The sequence below is a fragment of the Callorhinchus milii genome, unplaced genomic scaffold, assembly GCF_018977255.1.
Source record: "Callorhinchus milii isolate IMCB2004 unplaced genomic scaffold, IMCB_Cmil_1.0 Scaffold22, whole genome shotgun sequence".
NCBI classification, from domain to species: Eukaryota; Metazoa; Chordata; class Chondrichthyes; order Chimaeriformes; family Callorhinchidae; genus Callorhinchus; species Callorhinchus milii.
In genome coordinates this window covers 5602379-5616957 of record NW_024704763.1, presented here as the reverse complement: position 1 = coordinate 5616957, position 14579 = coordinate 5602379, and the positions used below count along the sequence as shown (strand labels likewise).

The window sequence follows — 14579 nt, the reverse complement described above, 5'->3', positions numbered from 1 at the left end:
GGACAAGGAGCGGGATTACAAACAAAGCCACGTGAAGCACGGAGCCAGTGGGACAGCAGCGTGGCAGCCCAGAGCAGGACCTTCCCACACTCCCACTGACCAGAGGTAACGTAAGTCTGGTTTGCTTCAAGCTAATTCAAAGGGTACGCAGTCGATAAAGGCAATTCAGACTGGAAACACAGGAGAATAAATTGCTTTTTATTATATGCAAAATCCTACTGTTCAGGGGTGGGGGGGAACTGTGTCCTTTCAAAAACAGACAGTGACAGGCACAGAGGGTGAAAAGCACAGACAGTTAGACATAGTGAGAGACAGACAGAGACACACAGAGAGTTAGACATAGAGTGTTAGACACAGAGGGGCAGCCAAGCCAGGGGGCTTGATGTGGAGACAGGGCTGAGAAGAGATCCGGAGCGGGCTGAGCAAGGTGTGTGATAGGGCTGGGTGGGGTGGGGGTGGAGGCGAGGGGGTGGAGCTGAATTTGGGGGGGTGGAAACTGAGTTGAGCTCTTGGTGTCCAATTGGTTTCTAGTCCTGTTAACTGAATATTTTTAGATGTAAATTTGTGTCAAATGAGTACTTCTAGTCAATTGGTGGATCATTTTTCCAGTAGTAATAATCCCATCAAAATTAAAAAATAAATTTAAAAAAATTTGGTCACTCAATCCACGGCTGTTCGTGGAACATTGCTGTGTGCAATTGGCTGCCACATTTCACCCACAAAAATACAGTCATTTCACTTTACAGTATATTCTGTGAAGCTCTTTGAGACGTCTCGAAGATGTGATGAGGCGCTATATAAAATACAAGGATTATTATATTATTATTAATAAGCTGGGGCCAGGTGGCTGGGGGTGATGACTGGGGTTGGGGTGGAGGGGTGATGAGGCGTGGGGGGTGGGGTAACCGGGGGGGGGGGTTGGTGACGGAGAGGAGGGGAGAGCTGGGTTAGCCTGGGCTGGCAGGAGGCCATCTGCTTTTTGATTTAATTAGTTGTTGTTTCAGTCCCAGTGCTTCCAAGATCATTTCTGCTAATCAGATCATTTGTGTCCTGTCTCAAAGCTCTTAAACGCACCCTTATCCTCGCTCAAACAATGGGCATAATACACAGCATTTCAGCGGCAGCAACGCTTTATGAGGAATAAGGTATCAGTGAATTATGTAACCCGGTTCCTTGCAGGCAGAGAAAACCATTCAGTTTCAGTATTTTTTTTCTGCAGGCGATGTGAGTAGGAGCTACAGAATTATAGGCAGTGGATTAATGCGCTATTCTAGGACTAAATAAGATAATCATTGTTGACAGCTCGTTCCACCGGGCCTCTGTTTGCATTGCATCTTTTCTTGAATTCCTGAGGGAATTTCTGTGTGCGTGGACTTCTCCTGCAGAGATGGGATTGCTAATGGAGGAAGAGAGACACTGAGGGCGGACGTTCATCTCTGATTCTCTCTACGCTGCCCGTGTTTGTTGCTCTCTGTGTCTGTTGCATTTGTAGACCTGGGAACAGCATGAAATACCAGAAATATCTGAGTGTTCTGCAGATGGCTCTGGGAGTAACTCCCTCTAACAGGAGTGCCCTTTTGCCCTATAAACGCCGGTTGTGGTGAGTATGTGAGGTGGGGGGGAAGATAGATGTTGTCGTGTGATGATGTACGGCTCAGAGCCACCGCTCTTTCAGACACAATATAATAACATGAATAAGCCTTGCATTTGATAATTGTGCCTTTTCACATCGTTGAGACATCTCAAAGCGCTTCACAAGATAGACTGGAAGTGGATTGACTGTATTTTGTGGGCAAAACAGCAATGAGCCATAAACAGGTCCATGATGTCTCTGAGTACCCAGCTCCTCTCGGCAAGACACCTTCAACACTTTATTAATCCTGTGGTGAGGGAATGCCGAACAGATTTAACTTGGACACTTTCACTCAATTATAGCTGTCTAGGAACTCAGCTTGTATTTGTTTATTCCTTTTAACAAGCTAGAGTCTGTGTGAATGTGTGTGTGTGTGTGTGCATGTCTGTGTGTGTGTTACTGAAGCAGACCTTTCCTTCCAAAATCTAACAATAATAATCCTTGCATTTGATCTAACACCTTATCACATCATTATATCTATTATATATTATATAGCCTTACCACGCCATTTTATCTATTATACATTATATGTCATAAATTCTTAAATCCAGTCTCTGCTTTAGATTCTGCTTCAATTATTCAGAGCGCATCCTTGACAGTGCGGTTAATTATTTAAAGCTCCTGCACAGCAATGATTTTACATGATCTCTAGCAGTGGCTCCACTGCAGGTGGGTGGGGTGAGGGATGGGTTGGGGGGGGAGGTCAGGGTGAGTGGGATTGTGGAGGTTGGGGAAGGGGTAGAGAGGGAGTTGGGGTAGGGTTTGGACAGGGGGATGCAGTTGGTGAGAAGAAGAAAAAAATGAATTAACAAAATGAATTCATTAAGAAGTAGAGTGGAGAGATAGAGAGTGACGGAGAGGGAGTGTGAGGAGAACAGAGCAGCTGTGTTCTCCTGTCAGCCTGGAGGTGATACCTGGGGGGACTTTTTTGCCTCATGGTCTTTCCCAGGGGGTTAATGGCAACACTGAGCCACACATTCTGGGCTTGAATCTCCATGCAATCCCACCCACACATGGAAATCCCAGAGATAGATTGTTGAAATGGAATGTGCACTCTCTCCCTGTTGGGATGCAGTTCTGCTTATAGCCTAATTACGTAAAGTATTAGGTACGGGTTGGCGAGAGACAAGGCTTGGGCATCCCAGAGTGTGCATTGGGGTAACTGCTGGAGTCTAACCAGCTAAAACCGCGTAGCTTGCCATTGATATCACTGTCTGGCAAGCTTTCCCGCTGCTTGTCCAGCTAGGACCACCCAACCCGTTAACAGATCGGGTGTGATTCTGGCATCGTAGTGGAACCCAGCACTGTCTGGCTTCACACATGGAGCTGGGGCGCTGGCCAAGGTTCTGGAGACACCGACAATGATTGTCGCTGGCAGCAGCCTCACAGCTGGCACTAAAACAACAATAATGTGCAGGGTAGCATCAAAGGTGACGATTTAAATAGCAAACACCATAAACTTGCCATTGGAAGATTGCCCTCAGGTCACTGAGATGTGTGTGGTCTTCTGGTGCCTGAAATGTCTTTGTCACTATCTCTCTCTGTCTCTCCCTTCAGGGTTGTTCCAAACTCGGATAACTCTCAGCCTGCTGCCGGGGCGACATCTCAGGGAAAACCTTCCCTCCGACGTATCAAGGGTCGGGGACAGAAATGCAAAGCGTGGGAAGGCGCCGAGTTTCCTGCCGGCTATGTAAGTGCTCATTAGATTGCGTGTGGCGGAAACCATGGGCAGAATCTGATGGCTTTGATTATTAATAATATTACTTCCATTTAATGTACTGCCTTCGCACATCGTGGAGATGTTTCAAAGGGCTTCACAGAATTTTACTGTGATGTTTTTCTATAGGTGTTCGCAGCAATACCAGGGGTCAGTATTAGGACTTCTGCTCTTTTTGAGCTATGTAAGTGACCTGGACCTGGGTTTAGGGATGACAATTTCCAAGTTTGCAGATGATGCAAAGCTAGTAAAAGTAGTAAATGGTGAGGAGGATAGTAGCAGACCGCAGGAAGACTTAGACAGACTGGTGACATGGGCAGCCACATGGCAGATGAAATTTAATGTGGAGAAATGCAAAGTGATGTACTTTGGGAGGAAAAATAAGGAGAGGCAATATAAGCTAGATGGTACAAACTTAAAGGGGGTGTAGGAGCAACCTGGGAGTTCACATAATAATGATAATAATAAATAATCCTTGTATTTGAAATAGGGCCTTATCACGTCTTCGAGTCATCTTTGAGACAACTCAGGAAGACACATAAGGAAATCTTCAAAAGTGGCAGGACAGGTAGATAAAGCTGTTAAAAAAGCATAGGAGATCCTTGGCTTTATAAGCAGGGACATAGAATACAATAGTAAGGAGGTTATGATGAACCTTTATAAAACACTAGTTGGGCCTCAGTGAGAATACTGTGTTCAATTCTGGGCACAAGACTTTAGAAAGGATGTCAAGGCCTTGGAGAGGGTGCAAGTCCAGGACGGTACCAGGAAAGAGGGACTTGAGTTATGTGGAGAGACTAGAGAAGCTAGGATTGTTCTCCTTGGAGCAGAGAAGATTAAATGGAGATTTAATAAAGGTGAAAAATTAGAGTGAACAGGGAGAAACTGTTTCCACTGGTGGGTGGGTCGGTAACTGGAGGACACAGATTTAAGAGGTGAGATATTTTCACACAGCGGGTTGTTCGGAGCTGGAATGCATTGCCTGAAAAGGTGATGGAAGCAGATTCGATAACAACTTTCAAGAGAGACATAGATAGATATTTGGGGAGGACAAATTTGCAAGGCTATGGGGAGAGCGTGGGGGAGTAGGATTAATTAGCTCTTTCAAAAAGACGGCATGCCACGATGGGCCGAATGGCCTCTTTCTGTGCTGTATAATTCTATGATTCTATGAATGTGGACCTATCTGCATCCACATGGGTCAATTCACCTGTGACAGCAATAAGACTGAACACTCGAATTAAAAATTAAATTGCTGCAGCCTGGAATAAAAGGCTCAGATTCTTAATGCCTTAAAACAAATCCGGCGACGTGATTCCGAACAATTTCACTGGAGTCAAGGCTTCATTGTTGAAGGCTACCTTCTCAGTGGAGTCCTGTAGCTCAGTGGTTAGAGCACTCGCCTCGCAAGCAAGAGACTTGAGTTTGACTCCCGGCAGGGCCAAACATTGGGCAAGTTTTCTTATTCCACACGCTTCTGTTTACCATCAGTATGTAGGAACCCGAAATTTAGTCAATTGATGGATCACTTTTCCAGGGGTTATAATTCCTCCAAAAAAAATACAATAAATTGGTCACTTCAATTCATGACTGTTTGTGGGTCACTGCTGTGCGCAATTGGCTGCTGCGTTTTATCCACAAAATTACAGTCAATTCACTTTACAGTATATTCTGTGAAGCGCTTTGAGGTGTCTCGAAGATGCGATAAGGGGCGATATCAAATACAAGGATTATCATTATTGTCCAGCAAGTGATGTGCTCCACCCCAAGCCAATCATTTAGTGACATGTTGCGTAAAAGACATTTCCATGCGTGGGTGGCACACGTGGAGCTCTCTATCTGGTTTGGCTTCTCTTAAGCCTGATGATGTGTCAGACACCCGGCTGACAAATAACAACAACAACAAACAACATTTGCCTAGCGCCTTTCACGCTATACAAATGTTTGCGTACAGCAATGTCTCACAAACAGCTATGGAGTGAGTGCAAACAAAATAAGGATATGTTTTAAACCACATTTTCCAATCCTCTCTGATTTCTCCCCTCTCCCAGAGGAACTTACTGGTGCATGGCTTTATAGACACTGGCAGCAATCTTGCAGCCCGGTCAAATGTCCTTTATTAACAAGGGGGTGCGGAGCTATTCCAGGCAAATCCTAACATGAATGGATATGCGGAAGCAGCTGGAAAGTGGGATTAGTAACGATGCAAGGTTGTAGTGGTACAGAGATGATGGGCCAAATGGCTGCTTCACCTGATGATGCACTTTCCGGTCATTTGGTGGTGTGAGATCTCCAAACCGAGTCAAACTCCCATGTCATAGCTTCACCAAGTCCACAGGAGGGCGCCATTGCACCACTCACAGCTTCTGCAAACCAAAGTGAATCTCTCTGTAAGATGCAGCTTACAGTATTATAATAATAATAATAATAATAATAATAATAATAATAATCCTTGCATTTGATATAGCGCTTTTTACGTCGGGAGGACGTCCCAAAGCACTTCACAGAATAGACTGTAAAGTGAATTGACTGTATATTTGTGGGCGAACGCGGCAGCCAATTGCGCACAGCAATGTCCCACAAACAGTCATGGATTGAAAATGACCAATTTATTATTGTTTTTTTTTGGTTTTGGAGGGATTATTATTAGGCTCTGTGTGGAGTAAGGAAACTTGCCCAAGGTTTGGCCCTGACCTGCCTGGATTTGAACTCAGGTCTCTCACTTGCAAAGCGAGTGCTCTAACCACTGAGCCACAGGACTCCAGAGATAAAAGTTTTTGAACCACACACAGTGCAACCCATTAAAAAATAACACAAGAGTTTTGCTGGAGCTTCACCAATGAACAGCTGAAGGCAAGGGAGGGGGAATGCTAGCACTCTAGGGAGCCTTTATTTCAACTCAAATACACCAATTACTACACAAGATTCAAACTGTAAGTGATGACATACCATGAAATCGACCACAGCCTAAAGGAAATAGGAAAGTACAGGCGTGGAATAATATCATTTGACCAAAGTGACCTATTTTAAAAAATAAGTAATCTTACATCCATATAAGTTCTAGTGGAGTCCTATAGCTTAGTGATTAGAGCATTCACCTCGTAAGCGAGAGGACCGCGGTTTGATTCCCGGGCAGGGCCAAACATTGGGTAAGTTTTCTTACTCCACACTCCTCTGTTTGCTTAGCAGTAAGGAGGAGTCCGGTTCTTAGTCGATTGTTGGATCGCTTTCCAGGAATAATATTTGTTCAAAAAACAAATGTGGTCACTCAATCAACGATTATTTGTGGGACACTGCTGTGCGCGATTGACTTCCGGGTATCATCCACAAAAACATACGGTTTTCGTGGTGTGTCATCACTTTACAATCTATCCTGTGAAGCGCTTTGATACATCTCAAATCACTTGATGATGTGCTATATCAAATGCAAGGATTATTATTTTTTATAAAACCTGTTACTTTGCTAAAGACCAAAAGAAAGCAATGGCTGACTGAGCTGCCCAGCCCTGGTTTCACACCTTCCACAAGCGTGACATCGATACCGCTAACAAAGCAAATCCCCAGTTAGGCAAATTCCTGTGCATTGACAGGAATTTACTCCGATCAGCAGCTTTCTGCTTTGTCTTTTGACCACTACTTTGTCGGCCTGATGACACATTCTCTCTAATATAGTCTGAGTATTTGTGCTGAAATCTGCATGATCTCTTGTGACTGCGCTGTGATTGGTTATCTTGTGGCTATTTAGCTCTCAAAGACAAATGCGCTAAAGCAGCACAATATAATCACTGGGATTTAATGTTATTGTGCCCACGTTAGCAGTCAGAACCAACAGCAGAAGAGAAGGGGACGCAACTTAATCCCTGTGGTCACTGACGGCATTTCTGGATGTTGATTTCTCGGTCAGACTGTATGACCCTGATCTATAGTACATTGTCAACAAAGTGTTCATTCTCTGGACAGAGCACCCAAGCACCAGTAACTGACAGGTCCTGGATGCTGCTGCCTGGTGGGGAGTGGAAAAAATTGCCAAAAAAACACAGTGTCTTAGTTTGAGGATCTAGTCTGGCTCTGACAGTATATTAATTATACTCATAGAATCTGTTGGTTGAATAGTGGATCACAGTATTGAATATTTTAAGTTTACGAAAGCTACCTCAAAGGATTTAACTTTCAACAGGCACAGAGTAGTTTTTGAAGCAGAACAAAGCCTACAGTGAATTTATTGCCCAGATGCATTCTTTTCTACTGCAAACATTTCCGGGACCATTACAGGAAAGAGATACAATGGGTGGTTTCCTGTTTCCTGATTGGGACAATGGGAACCGCTCTTCCTGGTTGCGTTCTGTCAGCCTACATTCTGGGCTGATGGGTGCAATTTCTGTGGAGTGTTGAAGGATCTTCAGCAAGGTTGAGAAGTGTAAACCCCCAAACGACTAAAGTATAAGCATCAGGCTGACCTACACAGACCTTTACTTGCTGTGTCTTTTTTTCAAGCCACTGAGTCCTCCCAATGCTGCGTGTGGTCTCCTATTCCACAAAGTTATCAGTACCTCAGTGCAGTGGCAATAAAAACATTTGCATGGATACAGGCCAATTAAGAGACCATAAATGTGTTCCCTACACAAGTGGCACAGACAGTGAATTGTGTCAATTGGGTTCAATTGGGCCCACAAAAAACACAAAGTCAATCCACTTTACACTCTGAAGCACTTTGAGACGTCTCAACGACGTGATAAGGCATTATATCAAATATTATTTGGATATTATTTATTATTGAACGATAGATACATAGTGTCCGATATGATGCACAATATCCATAGCAAATCAAATATATATAGAATTGACTGAAATTTAATCTAGGAAATGAGACAAAATGCAAAATTTTCAATAATAGTTTCCTACAGTGGGTGTGGGGGAGGGGGGAGCTGGGTGGAGAAAAAGAATAAGAGAAATCAAGAACAGCTATCTGCGTGATCAAGCTATCTTACTGGACCGGCCGGTGAAAGGAGCGCTGACTCACAGCTATGAAACACAAATGAGAGACCACAAATCTGTTCCCTACACAAATAGCACAGACAGTTTGTTAGCACGTGTGGGCAAGACCTGATAACAAATGAGTAAAGCAATGATTGATGATTTCCCCCCCCATTCTCTTCTGGTGGTGAGAACACTCATTCATGTTCTGTTCACTGGTACCAGGAATACTCTGGTACCTCATTCAAATGGTCATGTAAGGAGTAATGCCAGCATTACTGGATTGAATTAATTTATAACAATAATAATCCTTGCATTTGATATAGTGCCTTATTACATCATTGAGAATTCTCAAAGCATTTCACAGGATGTACTGTAATAATAATAATAATAATCCTTGCATTTGATATAGCGCTTTTCACGTCGGGAGGACGTCCCAAAGCGCTTCACAGAATAGACTGTAAAGTGAATTGACTGTACATTTGTGGACGAACGCGGCAGCCAATTGCGCACAGCAATGTCCCACATACAGTCATGGATTGAAAATGACCAATTTATTATTGTTTTTGGTTTTGGAGGGATTATTATTAGGCTCTGTGTGGAGTAAGGAAACTTGCCCAAGGTTTCGCCCTCTGCCTGGAATTGAACTCAGGTCTCTCACTTGCAAAGCGAGTGCTCTAACCACTGAGCTACAGGACTCCACAAAGTAAAGCGAATTGAATTGTTGTTGTTGTTGTTGTTGTTGAATTGACTGTTACGGTGTATATATATATATGTATGAGATGAATTTGGGTTTGATCTGGTGTTATTTTAAATGACTGAACTGACGGCGATGCAGATCCCCTCCCCCCACCACCGCCCCTTTCTTCTCTCGACCAACACAGCAATGCCCCCCCCCCCCCGCGCCCCCTCCTATTTGCAGAGCTCGCGCGGAAATAAATCAGTTTCCATTGAGTTCCTACAGTTCAGCTTCTGGGTGTGTTAGTAAAAAAAAGTGGGGTTTTTTTGAAAAAAAGAGGCAAGAAAACCGCAAAACAGTCATATCAGGAGCACTTGGTGGTTCATGAACTTCCTGCCACACAGTCACTACTGTAACCGAGAGAGAGAGAGAGAGAGTGGTGGCCTGGGGGCCGCGTCTGCGCCTGCGCAAGGGCGGCGGGGCCGGGGGGGCGGGGCCATGTGGGCAGGTTGGGCGGGTTCACGCCCAATCGGGCGGGTCCGCTTGAAAACAAACGGCTTTTGGGCGGGTTTGCGCCCTCACTGGGGGCACCATTTTTAAAATCTTTTTTTTGGGGGGGTTTCCCAAACAAAATGATCTATTCCCAAAAAGAATTCCATGTTCGCCCCCTCCTCTTTCTCACGCAGTTTCGAGAAAAAAAATCTATGCACTTAAAACTCTTAAAACGGACTCCCCCCCCCCCCCCCCGCCCCGCCCCCCCCCCCCCCCCCCGCCGCTGCCACACAGAGGGGAGGCGAGGGTTTTGGGCTACTTTTTGGGCTCGTGTCTGGTGGACTTTGGGCTACAAACGTCGTCTCACTCGCGGCCAAAAGCCCTGGGCGGCGGCGGCGGCTGCCATTGGCCGCTCGGGTTTGGTTGCTCGGCTCCGCGGCCTCTTGTTGTTGGCAGTCGCAGCCCCGAGCTCGAGTGTGACCCCCGAGCCCCGAGACACACACACACACACACACAGACTAAACAAACACAGTCCCTGAGGGAGGAGGAGGAGGAGGAAAAGGCTCCCGAGTTTTCACTGGAACCAGCGGCCGGAGTCGGGAGTCGGGCTCGAGCCGCCGCCCCCCCCGCCCGCCCGCGCGGGGCCTTTGTCCGCCCCCACCCCGGGCCCCCGCGGCCGCCGCCACCACCGCCACCGCCACCACCTCAGCCATCGCCAAACAAGATGTCTGCCCGATCGGCCGGCGGGAAGGTGAGGAGCCGGGGCTCCCGGGGCTGAGGGGGGGAGGGAGAGAGGGAAGGAGCCGCCGCCGCCTTCTGTTCCCCGGTTACTGATGAGTCGGGACCCGGTGTAGGAGGAGAGAGCGGTTGAGCGACAGCGACGGCGACGGCTCTGAGGGGGTGAGAGTGAAGTTCGCTGGTGGTGGTGGTGTTTGAGCTTAACTCTCCCCTCCCGGTTGGGTTGGGTTGGGGGGGGGTCGGGGTGCGGCTGCTCCGGGTGGGGGTGGGGGGGGGTGTGGAGTTGGGGGGGTTTTGGGGCGGCGGTTGGGCTCAGGGAGTCGTCGTAATTACAGTTGTTGTTGTTGTGGCTGTTTTTGAGCTGAAATGAGTTGGGAGCTCTGAGCTCTGGGGTTGGAGCCGAACTTCCTCCCGACTTTGCGCGGACGTGAACCAAGTTGTGGTGAGTCGTTTGACTTGTGAAGTGGGGTCTCGATGACCCAGTGACAAAGAGGGGAGGGGGGGGTTGCCCGCAGGTCCTGGGGGTGGGGGACTGGGGGTGGAGGTGGTGGTGGCACTGAGACAGTCAGGGTCGAGGCAGTCGGTGCCACAGGGACTCTCACAACTTCTCAGTGTGTTGTGTGTGTGCGCTCTCTCTCTCTCTCTCTCTGTCTCTCTCTCTCTCTCTCCTCCACCACAGGAGACTTCGGGAAAAAAAGAAAGTAAGAAAGAAAGAGGGGCGAACATCCTGCGGGTTTAATTGAATTCTTTTTGTGAATAGATAATTTTTTTTTTGGGGGGGGGGGGGGAGGAGGGCGGAAATCACAGGGACTTCGTAGTTTGAACCCCTTCCTTCTCGTGTTGAATGAGGCAGAGGTGAGCGAATTTCAGCGACGGTGCGGGTACTGTACTGTACTGTACTGTCCAGACTTGTGGTTTGTGTTTGTTTTACGAGGAAACTTCTGACCGTTGTACCCTCTCTCCCCCCTCTCCCCTCCCCCCCCCCACCCCACCCTCCCCCACACACACACTGTGACTGTACCGAGAGTGAGATTAGATCTGGTTTCGGTCCCCCGATGATCCGATGATGTAACTTTATCTGAAAGGCGCACACGGGCCGAGATTTCTGCTTCGGATTCCCACTCGTGTGTTGCGCCACGAGAGAAGTAATCCGATCTCATACCAGGCATTCCTTCAACGTGGTAGTCCACAGATTATTTTTTGTCGTATAAAGCGTTATAGCTCTGTGCGAAGCAAAGTGTACATACATTGATCTGGAGGGGGGACGACGACAACAACAGCAACAGCAGGAAAATCTTTCTTTACGTCGCTGTTGTTGTTGTTGTTATTGTTGTCCTTTCCAGTTTTTGCTGAACGCAATTTGGCAACTTTCAGCAGGAAAAGTCACTCAGACCTTTTTGTGTTGATCGTCGTGTGGCGGAATGGGGGGCGAACCAGGATCTCAGCAGATCAGACACACGGAGGAGACGTGTTTCGGGGCGACTCACTCTGTGCTGATGGAGACCTGTGTTACAAACCGCGGAACTCGCACCTTTTGAGTCCTTTTGAGTCGGTTTAATAAGTTACGATCAGACAAACGCCATCAGTTCTATCCCATGTCCTTTTATCTCATTCTTTATTTAAAATACATTTTAAATGTTTCTCTAATAACGAAGCCACCGGATCGTTGGTTCCCACACTACCAATGTGGGGAACCTCGGACACACAGTCACCGAATGCGTTAGCAATGTGTTAGTTAGTGTGGAAATCGAACAGTTTAAGATTTTTTTTGAGAAAAAATGCTTTTTTTTGCACCAGAATTCAACAGGTGGAAAACTGAGTAACGTTTATTAGCGTTTAGGTTTTCCATCATCTTCTTAATTCCAAAGTATTGAGAATCAAGTTCTTTGTATTTTTTTTTGCAATGGACATCAATGTTAGTGATGCACTTTTGCTTTTTGTAAACATTGTTGATGATGTCAAACTTCATTAACTTGAAACAAGCCTTAGCTTTGAACTCTGGCCTTCAGAAGCAGAGGGACAGTAGCTGTTATATGCTCTGGTTTTAATTTATGGCAAGAGAACGGAATTGTTCCTCTGTCCATTGAGCAAACTTAGCAGTATGTTCAATTTGGCTCTTTCTGTGTTGGGTTCATTCGTACCGCTCTTGTACAACTTACACATTTAAATATTTATCATTCATTCAATTGTTTTTGGTAACTATTTTTCAAAGATTTTTGAACATTGAGCAAATAGATACTTTTTTTAACATATATATGGACTTTATACAAACATGAATCTCTCCTTTTTAATATTCCATGGCTTCAAAAGGTGTTGGGGTACCTCTGTCAATGTACAACCCCTCCACTTTGGCAGAGGGGCTGTAGAGGGAAAGTGGATGAGTGTAGGTAAAGGATAAAGGGGCTGATGGAGGGCCAGTTTTGGATTGACTTCACAAGTGATCGGGTTAATTGGGATTTATCGGAATATTTGGTCAGTGAATCCAGAGAAGTAAATTTGACCATTTAATGTTTAAGGATTATTGGCAAAGGTCAGCATGTTATCCCACATGAGGACCAGATATATTCAGACTGAGCTGGTTCAAATAAGTTTGTCCTTTTTTGAAGAAAATGTTGGTTGAGGTGAGGGATATATTTGCTGACTTTGATGGGTGACTCGAGCAGTCACATGTCTCCTATTCTTCCTCACTTGACATCTCCCACAGACTTGTAAATTTTCTCCATTGCTGAAGCTTCTGTCATGTTCACATTTTTGCAGAGCTGAATTAGCAGCTTGTGTTGTGGGAGATGCTAAAGGTAGCTGGGTCTTTGCCATACGTGTGGGAATTTGCCATTCTTCCTGAATTTATTCATTTGAATTTTCAAAAATAATTTAAGCAGCCAAATTGTGCTAACTTTGTTCTTCAATGGCAAATGGAATGAGCAGTCAATATAAGCATAAACCAGTGTGATTTGTAGTAACGCAATATCCATCTGAGAGGAAGCTGTGGTTTACCACTCGACCCTGAAGTACCCATTTGTGGAAGAAATAGCCAGATTTTGCATTTAATGTTGTGACTCATCCTGTTGGTGTATAAGACATGTTTCATGATTTCAGCTTCATTGTCATGTTAGCTTCCTGTACAATGAAGGTGCAATCACTCACATTTAACACAATACATTTCAGAGGAGATGGAAGTTGATTATATCTATGTAGGGAGCTGATCTGCAGCTGCACAACACTTCTACCTTCCTTTGCCGCAGAGGAACATTTGAACATGGGTGATCGTTTTTTTAAAGAAAATTAATGATACAATTCCTCAAGCAAGAAATCGCTGTATGCAAAGTTATTTGGAATATTTGGTGCACTGAAAGATGCGAGTGCTGTAGCTTTTTACAATCGTATTTGTTGTGCGTGACATTTTATGTGTCATAGCCACAAGGACAAAGGACAATGGTGATTTGTACTGTGCAAATTTGAAGAATACTTTGTACCCAAAATTCTTGTGCTTTACTGCATAAAGCCTTTACTGTATAGCAAAGGTCTTTTCAATCTTAGTACCCACCGCTATTATTTGGTAAAGATTTTTTTTTGGTGGCCGTGAGTCTGAAGTGCACGGGAACCCATCACAATACTTAGAGTATTCAGACCAAACTACTGAGTGTTCCATATGTATATGGAAATGTCCTTTTGTCTACAATGGAGTACTTACTTTCTCACCAGAGGGAAGCACAGTACTCACTGAATTCCAGAAAGTATTCGGCACAAAGCGTGGGAATCCCACAACCAGCTAAAACACTGTCTGTCTGGTAAGCCTCCTGCTACTTGTCTGGCAAGAACTACCTTATCTCTTAGGGCTTTGGTTTGCAAGTTAACAGGAGCCGAGTGGGTAGAGTCCCAGACCCCACTGACTGATCTACTCCTCCATGTCCTGCTGAAAAACCAGGCTATCTAGTTTGTTATCAACAGTGCCTTGGAGTACTATCTTCTGCCTGGTTGAGGAATTGGATTTACTTACACCCTCACAGAGAATTGCCTCAATTCCAATATTTCTTAAATTACACAAGCCACTCCACTTTACAGTAGATCCTGTGAAGCACTTTAAGATATTTTGCTGAAAGGTGCTATATTACATACGTAGATTATTCTTATTGCCTGCTACTCCAACGTGTCTCTTTGGGACCAGCTTTCATCATCTCTATTCCCCCCCCCCATCCCCACCCCTCCCCGGATAGCTAACCATTCTCTTCTGTTAGTTTCGTATCTGATAAGAAAAGAAACATGTGGGGAGATATCGCTCTTGTGTGCTGATCACCAGGCATTTCGGGCAACAATGTCGCACAGTTCACATAGGAAAGTGTATCAGT

General features: G+C 45.4%; 1 protein-coding gene across 9 annotated transcripts in view; it reads left to right on the top strand.

Annotated features, from left to right (window-relative positions):
* Positions 1–3308: 3308 nt before the first annotated feature.
* The window catches only part of tjp1a (tight junction protein 1a), a 72318-nt gene continuing 61047 nt past the window's right edge, over positions 3309–14579 (top strand). For 6 of the 9 annotated variants that reach the window (XM_042343119.1, XM_042343115.1, XM_042343118.1 and 3 more), the window contains exon 1: positions 10194–10246. In XM_042343119.1, coding sequence (XP_042199053.1) covers positions 10220–10246 — 27 coding nt within the window. In that variant the 5' untranslated portion in view covers positions 10194–10219. Of the gene's footprint in view, positions 3324–10193; positions 10247–10511; positions 10676–11012; positions 11089–14579 lie in introns of those variants that run through there. The other 3 variants (XM_042343113.1, XM_042343112.1, XM_042343117.1) reach the window with 3 other exon arrangements.